General features: G+C 37.9%; 1 protein-coding gene across 1 annotated transcript in view; it reads right to left on the bottom strand.

Moving 5' to 3' along the window:
* Positions 1–17,510, bottom strand: part of LOC114066804 (nck-associated protein 5-like) — a gene marked incomplete at its 5' end in the record, with an annotated part of 103,532 nt that overhangs the window by 49,501 nt on the left and 36,521 nt on the right. The window contains 4 exons of the mRNA XM_027901786.1: positions 7,032–7,110; positions 11,433–11,610; positions 12,239–16,083; positions 16,585–16,776. Coding sequence (XP_027757587.1) covers positions 7,032–7,110; positions 11,433–11,610; positions 12,239–16,083; positions 16,585–16,776 — 4,294 coding nt within the window. The remainder of the gene's footprint in view (positions 1–7,031; positions 7,111–11,432; positions 11,611–12,238; positions 16,084–16,584; positions 16,777–17,510) is intronic.

Genomic DNA, 17,510 nt, shown 5'->3' with positions numbered 1-17,510 from the left:
CCTGTTACGTTTATCTCAGTAATTCATTACAGACCTAATCTGTCTCCAGGTTTTGAGGGCTCCTTAATGTAAATGTGTTTGCTCAAATATGTCAGACTTAATGGACATGTTTTAGGATGATGCATGTCAAACTTAATGTACTTACCACATTAATCAGGCTTGTTTCCTTCATATCTATTTCCATTACCCAAGAATGAGAAAACATAAATTCAACAGCTGTTTACTTAATACTCTAGTAAGAACACCCAAAGTTTCAGCAGTTTACATAATGGTGTCTAAAACAAGTCTTTGGTTCAGAAGATGTGGGGTGTCTGGTGTTTTTCCCTTACTGGAAGCTTGGTGCAAGCTTATCTAAACAAGCAGATAAACTGCTATTGTTTTCATCAAGCTTTGGAATAGGACATTGGATAATTTATATATCTGAGAAGTATGAATATGTACATTAAATTGCACATTCAGAAATGAAATTTGAAACATACTTTCTCAGTTCCAGTGTTCCTCAGATCTAGATTTCAGGAAGAAAACAAGAGAAAAAAGGGCAAACAACACTGGAGCAAAGAAACTGTTGATTAGAAATGGTTAAGGATATAGAAACAAAAAAGTAGGCTCTGTATGGTGGTCTAGATAATGAGGCAATACTAGGGTACCACGCAAGCAGTAAAGAGTGACCACCACTTGGCAGTAAACGTGTATATTTGTGGGAAAAATATACATAAGAACCAGAAAGAAAAGAAGAATCAGAGACAAATAAATTTATCTGGGACACTAGGAAGAATTCATGTCTTCCTCTCATAGAAAAGTCTGCTCATGAAGCGTGGCTTTTTATTATCATATATATAATCTCATAGTGTGGCTACCGGGTGCTAAATAAAACAATATCACAATATAAAGCCAGGGCTATCATATTTAGTATTTGAAACCTCCATACAAATAATTGTTATGCTGACATTTCATTTTAAGTCAAACCTACTTACATCTACAACATATTACATGTCCTACATTTGCTATCAGTATATCTGTAAAATTGCTATCAAGTAGCTAGCAGCTTACCTATAAAACTTGCTGTGAAGGACATCCCTGGCTTCTACTGAAAATGTAGTTTGATCACTTTGCTGCATATAGAGCTTATAGGGGCGTATTTTAAAGTACAACGCAACATATAAAATACCAACAACACTTCCTTTCGGGACCATTGGGCATTTGAGGGATTCAATAAAATGCTCTCTAAAGAAGACAAATCTCCAAAAAGTTTCTTAAAAATAGGAAAAAGTTTCTCCTTTTCTTTCTGACCAGATTGCCTTTAAATTACACTGCAAAACCCTTCTATAAGGTTGTTCTTGGAAAGCAGAAAGAACGATGATAAAGCCTGCCTTAAGGCAGATGATTATCAAGAACTTTAATGGAATCGAGCGCTGGGCTACAGCAGAAATACAAAAGAATCCCTTGACCTCAGTGTGTGTTTTTGTTCTAGCACAAAGCACCAAAGTCTACAATGCACTTTTAATGTTGCTTTGATAGTGTGGAAGCCCAACCCTCTATCTAGCTAGAGACTTTTAAAATGCTTTTAAGTCTCTGCAGGCATTTTCTCTGTATTATCTACAAGGTTCCCATTTAATGTTGGACGGATCGATTTTTAGCAACTGACCTGGACCTCTAATGGAAATCTGACAAAAATTAATCTCAAGTCTTTCTTCAAAGTTTCAAAAATTCTGACTACGTTTATCTTTACAACCTTTGCCCATCTCTGAATTTCAGTTGAAATTCTACAAGCAAACAACAGGGGTCAATGCAGTTACGTCAGGGGTCAGTTACGTAATTTCTTTCCAAGAACTGTGAATCTTTCTACTTCCTAACCCCAGCCTACCTCAGGGAATTAACTCCCCCTACAACTTCACGAGGCAGTACCCAGATGTATTTTGGATTGCTACTACCAATTATCACGTTAGCAGTATTTGCTCTCTAGTGTACAAAGATTGTTAAAATACATTTTATTTTTACTAGTGATGTCATTTTGGGGACAAAACCTACTTGCAGTGATGCCCCTGATGTCAAAACTCAAGAGGCTTTTATTAAGCAATGGACCTACCCTTTTAGCTCAATCAGTGACATATTAAATATAAGATTTGAAACCAAAAACATCCCAGTTCAATAAAACAATTCCTTCAGATGAACTATCCATGCTTTCATGTACTCCCTGAATTTCAGTGCTTTAAACCAGAAGAGTTTGTTTGATTCACTTAGGTTGCTAAGGATGGAATGACTGCTGGAATTCCATTATGGTGAATAATCATATTCACACATAGAAATATCTATGACAAGAAATACTCTTCCTTTGTATTGAAATCTGAGTATAAATTTAAGAATAGGCTTGAAACCTTCTCTGACACTTCTCATAAGCCTACTTATGCTGAGATTATGTTTTATGTGAAGCTTAAGTATATCATTAGCAAAAAGCACATTCCATGCTGACTTGCTCCTCTAGAGAATTTCTCACCCATTTGGGGTAACAAAGAGGAAAAGAAACTGAACCCAGAAAAATTATCATCATGCAGCTTCCAAACATGGGGTTTGGTAAATCACCAAAGTGTTGATGTCTGAGAAAATGGCACATTCAGTCTTTCCCTTCAGCCTCAGTATAGCTTCATATCAACACTGAAGAATGATATGATTAATTATGACTAAATTTCCTGTTCATTACAGATACATTACCAGAAAGAAAATAACCTGTTAATCTGTGTATACCCAAAAATACTGTTATTGTATACCATAGTATTCCCATGTGAAGTTGTCTGCAAGAATGAATTCTTCAGTAATTAGCATTTGTTTGCTTGTGCCGTGGATTTTTGTCTTTTCCCTTGAAGCTGTTTATCAATGAAAACTCTTAATGCATTATAATTAATGCAATCCAACTTTTCTGGAGTAGCTGCTAATTTGAAACAGTACTTGAAATATGAAGCATTGAACTTTTTAACAAATGCTTTGTTTTTCTCAAGATGTCCAATTATTACATTCTCTATGTGTCATCTGTAACTGTCTTGTGAGTTTTTGGGCCATTGTGACAATGGGGAAATTCAAGACAATGACACTTCCACTGTCTTAGAGGGAACAGAATGCTTTTCCTTTGTAAAATAAAGGCTTTTTAATGTTTACGTGGGAACAATACTGTCAGGAGCTTGGCACATCATCTTTACATTCAATAAAAGAATTTTATATATAGGAATATTTGGAGACCCTGCTGTACCTGTCTGAGCTGAGGAGTCTCTCATGAAATGAAGGGAAAGTCAACCTTTTTATTACGTCCTTCCCCTTACTAGGCACTTTAGCAATTTCCACATCATCCCTCTTTCAAAACTCAACTACTGTATTGCAAAGGGCTTGAGAAAAGAGCTCTGAAGATGAATGAACCTGAAAGTGATACTCCTCATGGATTCTAAGGTCTGCTGTCTGTGGGGGTGGGAGCACTGGTAGCATCTGTGCTGCCAGGGCCCCATCTGACTTCCTCACTGACAGTACAGCAAAGGCATCCAGAGTGTAACATGTTTTTTAAAACTTTCAAAATGTTTTAAATATATGTTGGAGTACAGTATAGCACAATATAAATGACTGCTTCATATAGAAATGTTCATGTGGTCCTGAGATACAGGTAGATGAGGAGGGAAATTATATATAACTAGGCATTCTTGCTTTCTTTCAGTTTAGCAAATCAAACAAATCAGTTTAGATCAACAATTCACAATACATTAAAGCCCTAGCAACTGCAGTGTTGCATTTTCTCTTCAACACACCCAGAAATGTTTCATTATTAGAACACGATGAGCCAGCATTGTCTTACATGATACCAACCTAGAAGACTGCTCAGTTATAAATTTGTTCAGCTCTAAGTTTGTTAAGAGTTTTGAACAAACCCAGTAGAATAAACTCATTAAAGTACAACTAAAAACTCACAGTGAACTTTGTTTTCTTAGAACAAGGTGGAATGGCCTTGAGCTGATGGAGGGTAGATTTAGAAAGAAATTCTTTACTATAAGGGTGATGAGGCTCTGGAACAGGTTGCCCAGACAAGCTGTGGCTGCCCCATCCCTGGAAGTGTTCAAGGCCAGGCTGGATGGGGCTTGGAGCAACCTGGTCTAGTGGAAGGTGCCCCTGTCAAAGGGGCAACCCTTTGACCCAACCCATTCTATGATAACTCTATGATTCTATAAAACAACTGTTTAGGATGATGACAAATGCAGTTAGAAATGAGTTTACAGCCCACTGAAATATTCAAGATTTCTGAGAGGTTCCTGTTCTGGAAGAAACTCCAACACCGTGAAACTGTTGCACAAAAACAACTGACCAAAAGCCTCCACCAAGATGTGAACTGGTCCCTTTGGTCAGACAAATGACCTGGCTCATCGTCACGTGCCTGACAGCAGTGAGGCACAGCATTTACAGAGTCATCCTTCCTGTGTTATTCCCTTTTCCTTCTGAGAACAGAAGATCAGAAGCTGATAACAAAGAAAGCTGAATTTGGATCTTTTACATCTCAGGTAATCCTCCACACCAAGTTCTTTATAATCTTCAAAAGTTCTTCTTTGTGTATGCTTTTAACTAAAAATGGCAAGCTGAAGGGGGAGATGTTCCAAATGAATGTTTCTTAAAGCTGTACAGAGTTTCTGCAGTAAAAATAATCAGTATGTTTCTATGAAAACCTTTGTGTCAGAAAAATGCCAGAACCTCTATCAAGGAATTTTAAGAGAATCTGAAACAAAAGCCAGGAATGCTTGCTATCCATAAATAACAATATGGATATACAGCAGCAGAAATACCAATGGAAGATAAAACACAGCCTGATGAGAGTGAAATTAAACACAGCATGGTACTGATATAGGAGTATTCAGGAGATACACTCAGATCCATGCTTCTAATTTCATAGGCTTGGGCTTGTCCTACTGAAATAAGTAATGACTGGCACATTCTGCATTAGGATTCATTGTTAAAATGTTAATAAATTTGCTTAGACTTCTGTTATTTCTACTGTGCCATTACCACCTATTGCACGTAACATTTCCCATCATCAAAGTTTCCTGACATTACCAACTCGATCCTCAAACTCATTGAGTTATTCCAGAAAATTGACAAGGCAGAATAGGGATAGCTGGCATTCTGTGCCGAACGTTTAAGAAATGCCATAGTGTAAGGGAGAAGAAGATGCTTTTGCAATTGCTAAAATTCAGCTAAATTATATGAATGGAAAGGTCTTTGTAGGAATTTCCTAAGGGCAGCACTGCCTGGCTTCTCTGTAGCACTGTTTACTGTGGACTTGTGTAGGCCTGGGCCATAGAGGTACCTGTCACTTTGTCCATGTCATCAGCCCTCAAAAAGGTGAAGAAAAAGCTATTTATTTTCTTTGAAAAAAAGGATTTTGGTGGACAGGAGGGCTGGTCCCACAGGGATGACCTCTCCCAGCTAATGGAGGGCCTTGTGAACCCAAGGCACAACTGAAGTCTCACTTTGGGGAATGACAACCAACCTGCTTCATAACCACTGTGCCCCATCAGAGACTCAGATTTGGTGCCTGTGGAAGGAGCAAAATATTAACACTCTCAAAAGGCACCTGTTACATGATATATTACAAAGTAAAGTATCAAAATATATAGCAACTTGGCCTCAGACACAACCACCAATTACACTGATGTACTACAAGGAAGAATCAAAGTATTTTAGGAAGAAAAGCAGCTGCAAATAGTTGATTTTAACTGTCAGTATATAGACAAAAAAAAATTGAATGGAAACATTTCACATAATTCAAAGTGAAAGTTTTGGCAATTTTTGGCATGGAGGCAAAAGAATTATTTCAGTATGAGGAAAAATAATTCTGAACAATCTTAAGTGAGCTAATCTCTGCTGGTCAATGACTAATAACAGAAAGTAGATTATTTATTTACAGAGTGAGAGGCATGAATTTCTATTTTCAGGGCTAGTGCCTACTCACTCACAGAATCCCCTCAGTCCTACACTGCAATGTTCAAAGTTTTTGCTATTTAGTTGCTGTAATCGAGCCAGATTATGTTTGGGTTCACAGAGAGGGAAGACTTTAGGGATCTTTCCTTCCAGCAAGACAGCCAGAGTTTATTTGGCTGAATTTGGGACTGGAAAGAATGCACAAGTCAATAAAGCATGCAAACATTTTCCTAATATCCCAAAGAGAAATGTGTTTCAACATGACACATCTGTACAGCCTTGTTTGCTGGGTTGACAGTATTTGTGGAATGAATGAGATTCTGGCTAGAAAAATCACTTAAGAGTGTCCTGAAACCATGGAATTGTATTTAACTATTTCTGCAGTCTCAGTCTGGGAAGGGAACTTGCTAAAGGAGAATCTTTTCTGTTCAGAGTCACTTCTTTATATCGATGACATACTGCTCTAATACAAGCCTCAAACAGACTTCTGTTTGGTCCTTCATTGCCGGTTAGATATTTTTACATGCCCTGAGTTTAAAAATCAGCACATGCCAAGCACAAAGCAGGGTGGATGGTGCCACCCTTCTGAAAAGTTTAGAGCAAAGGCAATCTTATATTCAGTAACAGCTTTAAGCCCTTCTGAACAGACACCTGTTTGCTACTCCTTCAGATCAGTTTATCACAGTGATTACTCTGCTATTCAGAATTTTAATCGGATTTTTACTAATTCAAGGCCAGATGACAGACTTGCAGTTTATCAGTATTACTCCCCCTGAAAGTATCATGCCAACCCTCTAATTAAGCCACTATGTGTCACCCACTAGCTTTAGAGGCTGAAATGATGTTTCATAACCAGACTCCAAGGCCCTTCTGTCAAGCATTCAAGCATTGCATTGATCCACAATGGTAATAGTATGTACTCATGTACTCATCTGTTACACAATTGATGAAATCTGGCTATCCAGTAACAGAGCTAAATGAAGGCTAAAGCTGACATTAGTGGGCAAACAAATAAATAATGAGAATTAAACATGCCTTTTCCCAAGAACTGACAGCAATAAAATCCAGCGTAAAATATAATTTTGTACCTATCACATGACTCTGACATGTAGTCCTTGTCATGGTGTCCTCCTCTTCTTCTTGCAGGTTTTCTGTGACTACTTTAGCCTGTACATAGTGCAACAACAAAAGTGAAGAACACCTGTCACTCTGTTTATGTTGCTTCACAATAACTACAGAATATTATTTTTCAGAAATAAATCAGAATAAAGTTACAGGGCAGCTATGAGTTTATAAGTATATAATCTGTTCCATTCTATGAATGATATCTGAGGATAGCAACTTTAATTTCATTCAAAGTCACAATATACAGCCATCAAAAATACCTTTGGAAGATGCAATTCTTCGAAAGAAAAGGTCTTTTTCTGCATTAAAAAAAAAAAAAAAGGCAAAAAAACCCAACCAAACCAAAAACCTCAGTTCTCCTGACCTTTTGCTTCTCTCTGGAAATGCTGTGTTTCAGATGTTAAAAAAAAAAAAAAAAAAAAAAAGTGAACTTGATATGTGGTATGGTATCTCTCTAGTTTAGTTTGCAAACACTGAACTTCAGCATTTTTATTTCCACTGCTGTTTAAAAGTGTTTATTAGCTAAACAGAGAGAAAAACTTCATTTGAGAATGCAGTGCACTCTAAGAGTCTGTATGTGATATTTGAGTTTGTGCTATTCAGACCCCCTAGATATTCTATTTTTTCAAATGAAGATGTATTTTTGTTCTGTTCTTCTGCGCTGCTATTTCCCAAGTATACAGATAATCTGAGTGCCTCCCTGGCATACAGTGAAATCCCCCTCTATTACAAGCCATCAGTGGCCATAACTCAGATCCAGAGACATATTTTTCTGCCATGCTACATAAATCAAACAGGAATAAAGATACTTTCAGGGCGATGAGAGGGGGAAAGCCAGCACTACAGAAAACAACGCTTTCAGTTTCTCAGACATCTTAAATTATTTGCTAATCACTCTCTGCTGTTTTTAACTACTTACAGCACATTCACAATAACATTAAATATGTTCTGTAATCTAAACCAGCACAATTTATCATAATTTGCATGACATATCTTTGATCATTGCATATATTCTGCTTGTCTGCCTTACACAAGTAGCCCTATTGCCCTCCTGTGACCAGCCTAAGGAAGACATGAAAGACCTGCTCTCTAGATTTATAGAAGTGCATTTATAATCTTTCAATCCTACAGATTTGATCACATCTTTTTTTGTCTTCTGAAATGATGCTCTTTAGGCTATGGAAAATGAGGAGGCAAGTGATCATTTGGCATCAAGTTTCGGGTAGAGCAGTTTCTCACATTTGCAGACTGTGCTTGGCTGCTGCTGTGACATTTCATAATATTGCGATAGATCTCTGGGTATTCCCCAAACACACAGACTGCAGACATGGAGTGCTACTCAAAACTCCCGGTGTCTTGATTTTGGTGCCACGCTTCCACCTCACAGAGTAGAGCCCATGGCTTTTCTAAATTACACAGGGCTGTAATAAAATCACAAAGATGAAATGAAGCAGTACAGCACAAAAATGATTGTATCTCACCTTAAGCTCCAGCCAAGGACATGAAAAAGTACTGGAGAATGTGGAATATCCTCGGTGTAGGCTAAAGTATTATGTATTTCTGTTGGCTGGCCTTTAGAGCAAAGTGCTTTTTTGATGAACGCTAACGGGAAGTGTATCCCTCTGAAGGTGAATGCACAAGGCCACCACTGGTGGAACATTGCTTTTTCCATAAATTCAGTGGCAGTCCAGCAATAACATTCTTTGCATGAACAGAAATCAGAGGTAATTGGTGCATATGTTATGGCATAATAGTGCCTCAAGTCTTTACCTGGCACATCATAAGAGAAGTGATTTAATCATCAAAAATTAAATAGGTTTTAAAGGAAAAACTTGCTAGAAAAATTAATGTTAAAAAACGTTCCTGCCAGAATTTAAAGCAGCAGTATATATCCGAGATGCAGTTTTGAAATACAGCAGCTTCCACTCTGAACTGTACGACTGAATGCACTTTGCATTGTTCTAAAAAAGAAAAGAAACCTTCTTACTTTAGGGCTTTTCAAAAGATTTATGATGTTTTCTCCAAAAGCATTAATTTTGTCTTTTTATGAGCAAAAAAAATGCACAACATTGCCATTCTAATGCATGCAACTGTTTTCAGTCACAGCTATCTCCCAGTCCTTTGCAATGTGCTTCAAAGTGAGCAGACACCAAAGAATAATTGGAAATGATAGTAATAAGATGCATGGACTTTGAATTTAAAGACTTTCCATCGTTTTTCTTTTAGAAGTTTGGAGGACAAGATGAAATATCACATATTGAGGAATCTTAAGGTATATCTCTTTCATAAGTTAACATTAATAACTGTAAGCACATTTTAAATCTCACTGTTCTAGACATCCTCAGTCTTTTGGCACTAGATATTTCTTTCAGGAACGAAGTGCCACAATAAACACAATATGAAACTCAAAAAATGAAGTATATAATGTAAATTAATCTACAAAACTGTAAAAAAATATTTTGTTTCCCAGCTAACAGAAAAGTGTATGGTATAGCAGAGGTTGTGCCTTTTCTCTATGACTAACATGTCCTTAAAAAACTAAAAAGTATAATTAGCATTTCTCTATTGTTTGTGTACAGTAAGGACAAGCTTTTTAGTTCCCTCATAAAATGAAGTGTGTTTCTTGAAGATATACTTAAAAGACTATTACTGAAGCAGCTAAAAAGACTTCACAAAATGACAGACAAAAAGCACAGCAAATTATTGTAGCATTAGAAAATAATAAGTTAGAAAGAAATTGTAGAAGCAATGTGTAGAGTTTTTTGTACTTCTGTACAGTGAAGATATACCCTAAGCTGTCAGGACCATATTAAATGGGGCATAGTTAAACTGAGTGGCTCTGATAAGGGGCTCTGCTTTGCTATCAAAGTTCTAGATCAGTTGGATTGAATTTCCTGCATATTGCACATTTCCAGACTTTCATTCTCTCTCTTTCCTTTCAGTGACACTACAAGGACAGCCTTAGATACGCTTATAATTTGTGGTTTTATAATGCAGGAGGCATCTACATTTTCAAAGAAGAGATGTTACGACAGGAGTCAGGAGGAAAGTTTTCAAACACATTCATTTTGCATATGTTCCCTGTAAGTTTTAAAAAAAATGACCTTGCAGATGTTCTTAGGAAAGACATCTGTATTAAAGTAAAAAACCCCACACCTGCCTGAATTTGAAACTCCATATGGGATGCTTTGACCTTAAGCATCCTAAACATCAGTGCTAAGATAAGAGTTTCTCCAGTTCCCATTATGAAGCTTTTTGCAATGTTTTTGCAACACGTCCAAAAGAATTTGTATTTCAAATTCTCTCAGAGGAAATAGTTGTATGTGCTGCACTTCAATAACTCAGTTCTGGCAGAACAACAAAAGTAATAGCCTCAGCTTAATATTAAGCATTATATTTGGCCAAAGTTTTAAGACTTTTTGTTAAAATTGTGATTATGGTTAATAATCATCATTATAATATGGTCAAGACAGCTATCAGGAACGAGAAAAGAATGGTATTGAGTTAAAGCATCTCTGTTCTCTTGGTGCCTGGACTTTGAAACATCGTGGGAAAAGACCTTGCTAGGCAAGAAATTCTCATTAAATTCTAAGGTTAATTAATAGAAGCTTCACAAGGAAGGGCACCCATCCAGCCTGACTTCAGGTTACAGTCCTAGACTCTCTGTGAACACTTTCCAGTGCACTGAAGTTAGTCACACAACCTTTCAAGAACCAGAATCTAGCAGCTAACAGAAAATAAAATTATTTTTCTTCTAAACTGCAACATTCCTACTCTCTGGGTAAGTTAAATTATCAGGTACAGTTAGTACCTTATTGAAGTATAAGACTTATTAGAGGGCACCAACAGGGAGATTTTTAATGGCATGAAGAGAGATGCAGGTCAAATGTATGTTTTTGCTTTTGAATGCTCCCTCTGAAGTGACAAATATTCCCCAACATGGTCAAATACTTTGCCTTTTCCCCGTTAGTAGTGCTCTTCTTAGCCTTAATGACTTCTATAATGTTCAGAGGAATGCTTAACACTGGCATGCAATTTTCAGGGAAAGGGGAAAAAAACTAAAAAAAAAAGAAAATGATCCTATTACTTCACTCTAGTACAGTATGATTAGAACATTGTTGTTCATATATCTCCACTGGAATTGAATTGCCAGCAGAAGCAGTAGGATTTTCATGACTAGCTCTATAATGTGGCCTATAGTCAAGCTGCCAACTTTTGTATTAATTCACAATTCTCTAGCTACACAAAAATCTTTCTATCTTATATATAAACAGTTATTATCCTGTGTGCCTGTACTGGCAATGAGAAACACATCCAGAAGTTAAAAAGAAGGTAATAATGTTTTCATGTACTAAAGCACTTACCAGGGTCTGATTCTGCATTTCCATATCGGCTTTTGTGTTGCTGTTTTTCTTGTGGTTTCCTTGAGAGCTGATAGAGTTGCCATGAAGAGAGGAGCCCTGGGAGCCGCCCTTCGACACACTCCTGTAGGAAACATTATTTGATCCACTTTCTGTCTGCTGAGCTGCTTTCTTATCAACTCTGCAGGTAGAGAGTGATTCCTCTGATAAATTACATTGCCCTTCTTCAATCACTCTACTTTCCCATTCCTTTAATGTTTAAAGTAACCCCTCTGTATCTTTCTGTCTCTAGACCTTTGAGTGATAAATGTTTCTAACTAGCCTTGATCAAACCTGTCACTTGCAATTTTAGGTAGTATATCAATTTAGCCTTTCACATATAATGATTTATATTATATTTGGGACTGCAGTGGGGCAAACGTGAAAACACACTATAACAATTGCCAAGTTTTTCCGTGACCAAAGGTTGTGGTAGCTAGAAATGCAATTAATTCTGACTTGTTACCAAATATGTGCTTGCTGGTTACAATACAGGAAGCTGGAATACATTAAAACATACAACTTATTACCCTCTATCTGTACACACTATCTGCCTAGATTCTTGATTTCTGGAATCATTTGAATTGTTGTCAACCTGGATGTAACTTGCTGTTCTTTAATTTCAAAGACCAGTGGTTTGGTTAACAAAGTAACGTGAACAAAATTATCATCTCATTATTAATGCTTTTTTTCCTGTAGAGATTAGCATCTGAGTGTCTGTAAAGCTGAATGTACATCAATACACATCAAATTGTGTTCCAGAGTTTTACCTGCTTAAAAGCTCTTTCACAAAACTGTCTTTTGGTGAGTATGTAGCTGTGGTTGAACTTCTGACTTGTTCACATTCAATCTCACCAGTCATGTCTTGGGAAGGTTTCATAATTTTGCTCTCCATGGCTAAAATGTCACCATTGTCTGTTTTCCGGTTAATTTCGTTTTCTATTTCACAGTGTTGTTCAGTTTTCTTTTTTTCTTTTCTTCTCTCCAGTTTTGCCTGTTTAATTCCAAACCCTGAAATTTTTGCATCCTTTTTTTCTACCTTAGTTTTAGGAACATCAGTTTTCCTGCTACTCAGCGCTGGGAGCTTACTCTTTCGAAAGCCAAACCAACTTGCTATAGAGGGCCCAGTCTTTTGTTTAGCCTCCACAGTGGGAGATTTGGGTTGTCCCTGACCCTTTTGCACATTTTCTTGGATGCACAACATGACTTTCTCCTCTATTGTAGGTTGCAGAGATGGTGAACTCAAAACATCATTAACCTTCTCAGAGGCTTCTGCTAATTTTAAAGACATTTGCTGCCTTTGTGATTTTGTTGCTTCCAGTTTATGAGGATACTTTATTCCATCGAAGCTTTGAAAGGACAAAATTTGTTTAGAAGGTACAGTAGCTGATGCTTCTACCTCCAATTCTGCTGACACAACATGTTTTTTACTTAGAGCTTCATGTTTAAAACTTTCAGTGCTCCTTTCACTTTGCATAGGTCGGCTGCGTGCATCTTTCTGAGAATATGGTTTGCTTCCATCACATTTTGAAGTGTTATGAAACAAGTCTACTTTTGCAGATGATTTGAAGGGCAGTTTGCTTGGGCTTCCATGCTGGCTATTGCAACTACTCATATTTCCAAGAGAACCTTGTCTAGGATAAGAATTTTCTGTGGGTTTAGTAGTATTTAAAAGAGTCTCTGGTGTCACCGCTGACCCAGGAACAGCCTTGATTTGAAGTCCTTCCATGGCTGAGTTCTGCCTGGTTAGAGAATTTCCTCTGTCAGAAGTGTTTGTAATAATCTGAGTCCGTACTTTTCCAAGACCTTCTGTCAGAGGGGCAGATGGCTTCTCCCCTGTTTGAATGCTAAAACTCTGACTACGAGCTTTTGCTCCATTCATGCCCAGAGCTGGCTTCAAGTGCGACTTGTTGCTAGAAGAAACAGATCTCTTAACTAATCTGTTTTCTAATCCATCTACTCTGTCTACCACCAAGCTGCAGTTTTCGTGTGCATGAGGTGATGCTGTATCCATGTTAAGTCCCACAGTAAAATTATTTTTTACTTCAGTATCAGACTTAGAGTCTTTCAGTTCAGCATACGCTGCACCTCTGGTGGTTGCACATACAGATTCACTTTGCTTGTACTTACTTGAACTCACATTACTTTTGGAAGCTGCATTTATACTGTCTTTTTCCTGCTTCCCTGGTACGGTAGAGCTCTTGCGGAGAAGCTGGGGAGATTTGACAAATAATTTCAGTCCTACAGGAAGACGGGTTTTCATTCCTTTCTCATTAGAGTTTTGAGTAGCATGTGCAGGATCACTGGCACGAAACAGTGTTGGCGGGGATTTGTTTACCTGAGATAGTAAAGGCTCACTTGTGCTGGTTGTATGACATTGAGGAGTTGTGGGGAGAATGTTTGGCATCTTTTGTAGCTGATCCACCCCACTGTCCGTGGAAGTATTTTTTTTCCTGGAATATGTACCTTGTGAAGCAGTTGTTTCCAGTGACGGACAACCCAGAGAAAAGGACCTGGCTGTTTGAAAATCTGTGCTGGAAAATTCACGATTCCTGTGGAGACCCAACTGATTAGGGTTTTTTAGGCAGACTTGCTTTGTGGAAACTTTGGAAAGTCCTTGGCATGCACTGTGGGATTGCTGAGGTGTGCATTTATTTTGCATAATTCCCTCTGCGTTTTCTTGAAGGTAAGATAATTCAATTTTGGCCCCAGAAGATACATTTTTTGCTTGCATTTCATAACTAGATTGATTGTGAAAGCCAGAGTTCATAGTTCCTTTTAATGGTGATGATTTCAGTATATTTTTTGCTGTCTCAGTGGCACCAGCTCTTCCTAACTTTACTGCTACAGGTGGAGAATGAGAATAATTAGGCCGAATCAACAGGGATGTTGACCTGCCTGGAGGAAGGGGTGGGGATGGAGATCGGGCTTCTACAGTTGCTGAATCACAATGAAAGTCTCTGGTTGGAGGCTCCCCATAGTTACTTGGCTCTATAAGGTGCTGAGGCAACAGTGGTGATGCTGGACTCTGACTCTTTGGATACTTTGACCCATCGCCTCTGCCTGGGCGTTTCAAGTCGGGCAGGGGGTGGGCGGGGGGCTTTGGAACCTGAAAGTCAACTTTTGAGTCAAAATGACGAGGTGGGCTTTGAGCCTTTTTGAATCTTGAAAGCTTTACAGGTGGCAGAGCAGGTGATTGTTCAAGGGCTGTGGGGCCCACTGATAGAGCTACAGACATCTCCCCACTCTCTGAGATCACAGTTTTTTGTGGAGAAAATTTACCTCTGCTGGGTATTTTAGTTACATTTGGCCTTTGACTGATTCCTGCCTGCACAGTGGAGCTGGAATTGGCCTTGTATGATGCATCATATACCGGCTTCACTAGTTTTTGTCTTGAAGTATTTTGCACTGTCACTCTTCCACAGCGTGAAGATTCACTGCAGGTCATGGAGACAACTGTATTTTTATTCCCTGCATTATCTTCAAGATTATTTCTCTCAGTTTCATCTTCTGGTCTTTCTAAAGCATTGTAGTTTCCAGCATTGGTTCCTGCCTGCAAATCAGTTATTCCCTGAGGTGTAAGTTCAGTGTATTCTGCACTGGACATAGTTTGTGGCTGGTTGATTGAAATCTCATTTCTTGTTACAGTGACAACTCCAGTTTGATGTGAGCTGAATTCAATAGGCTCACCATCCTCAGCATCAAATATTACTGTAATGCACTCTTCAGAGGAGGTCTTTTTTATAACCTTTTGTTGTTTAATGAAATTACATGTCTTCGGCCTAATGTCCGAGTGAACAGGTATCTGGTTTTCCTCTTTGTCAGTAGATACAAACTGAGAATTCTCCGTGACTTTGATCATGTCAGAGGTCTTTGTGTACTTCTCAGTAAGTGGAGTTGCTAATAAATCTGATGGACTTTTCTCATCACTGCTTTCTATATGCAGTTCATCCAAGACTTCATTGTCATCAGTATCTGAAAGCTGAAAATTAAGGTCCTTCCAGCCTACATTAGCATGGCTTTGATTTAACTGTAACTCAGGCAGCTTTGTTCTGGTGCATGATTTTACTTCTCCCTGAAATCCACTGACAAAACTAGTCAATTTTTCAGGTCTTTCCTTTGAATTAAAATATGAATTTCTTTCTGGAAAATGTTTCTTATTAGGATCCCAGTCAAAGAGACTGTCAGAAATGCTGTGAGTTAATTTGTTACAATAGGTCCTGCAGTCTTTGCTTGGTAATTCCTGCAGCAGCAGTAGGGAGGAAGAATCATCATCTGCATCATCATGTGAATCTGAATCATAAGAGAAAGTTTTGTTATGTTCAATGCAAATACTTCCCATTTCCATTGGCTTACAATGAGCCTGTTCGTTATGGCCACCACATTTAACTCCAGGGGAATATATTCCTTCATTAGAGTTCATGCAATCTTTGTAACCCCATTTTGATATTACTGAAGGTGATTCAAGTAATATTTTTTGCTTCTGTAATTTCTTCAGCCCTTCTAAGATATGGTTTTCCTTGATGCGAGTTGGAGGTAGATCATCTGCAGGACTTGAGAGGTTGCTTGGGAGCGAGGAACCGATGCTTATTCTTTTATCCCATCTCACGGACGACTGTTGAAACAAAATAAAGCTCACATATTACTCTCAAGTGCTGTCAATTAAAGCGTTACCGTATGGGTAAAGAGATATAGGAGTTGCATAAGGACATTACATTTCATCCATTGCTATTAAGAGCAAAGTTCTTTTTTAGTAAAGGATTTCATAGGGGTGTGGAGGCTGCAGTGCATTTAAAACCTGTAAAAAGAACAATATGAATGGAAGGATTAAGATAAAGAAGAAGAGCAATTTGGACTATGAAAGACACAATATATTTCAGAATTAATGAGGAGACTAAGCAAATTGGAGTGACAAAGGAATTGCTAAAAAAATTAAATGGGAGGTAGTGACAGGGAAGGAGATATTGCAGTGAGAACTTACTGAGTTTAGTGACAACTGTTTCCAATACAAAATAGAGAAGAAAGTGAACAAAGCTGCCTGAAATAGGCAGCTTTTCATTTTATCTTGTTTCAGATTAACTTAAGATAATAAATTAAGAAAATTAATTTGATTTACCCTTCTGCTGCATGTCTTTCCATCATTCCAAGTGTAGGAGGAACCACTGGAATATTCACTGCAAGCACTTGAGAGGGAGAGTTCACTGCTGCTGCAGCTGCTCCGGGGATACAGGCGACTAGAACCTGTCATATTTAATTGACTGTGGCATTTCAAGACAGGTATACTGGATTTCACATTCTGCTGGCAATCCTAAAATATGAGAAGAAATAGAAATATCTTGTGGGTGGAAAAAGATCATTTAAATTCCCCTTGATTAAGAATGGCAAAGGAAAAGCAAGTTACCCACTGCCACCTTCCTGTTACACTGATAGCATTTGGTGAATTTAATACAGGGAACTAAATTAAAAATTGCTAACAATTTCATTTCCTCAATGTTTTCTTCTTTATTCTTGAACTAGTATTCTGCTCTTCTTTGGCTAAAGATTATTCTATTTGAATTATGCCTTATACATAAGCAGCATGCTCTGGTAAGATACAGAAAACAAAGTTATAAGAATACAAGTACATCTTGACAACTGCATTATAGCCCCACAATTTAACAGATGAGGCTGTACATCCTGGACAAGGTAAATTAATTTAGTATCCTGAGCAGAATTTCCACTGAGAATGGAATCTCTCCATTACAGTCTAATTTTGGTTTCCTATCTAGTTCAAAGCTTTGTCTAAGAAACTCTCTGACGTAGGACAATCCATCTTTGTGTCGCTCGCAGACAGCTGAAGCCTCTTGCTTATGCAATTTATTGACACTTTATGGCTGCCTTTAGTACTTGTGTAGTTATCGCCCCTCTCCAAATGCAATTTCAGCTGACTGTGACTAAGTGCCAGCTTTGAGGAAGAGAGTAATGAAGAGTAGATAGCACTTTAGGTAAAATATTAAACCTCTGTAGGAGTATCTAGGATGCCTTTAATTTGTTTTCGAACTA

Source organism: Empidonax traillii, unplaced genomic scaffold (genome assembly GCF_003031625.1).
Source record: "Empidonax traillii isolate 1590-97213 ecotype Southwest subspecies unplaced genomic scaffold, ASM303162v1 scaffold815:size503231, whole genome shotgun sequence".
In the NCBI taxonomy this organism is placed as follows: Eukaryota; Metazoa; Chordata; class Aves; order Passeriformes; family Tyrannidae; genus Empidonax; species Empidonax traillii.
The sequence above is the reverse complement of the archived record's forward strand: the minus strand, read 5'-3'. Positions and strand labels throughout refer to the sequence as shown.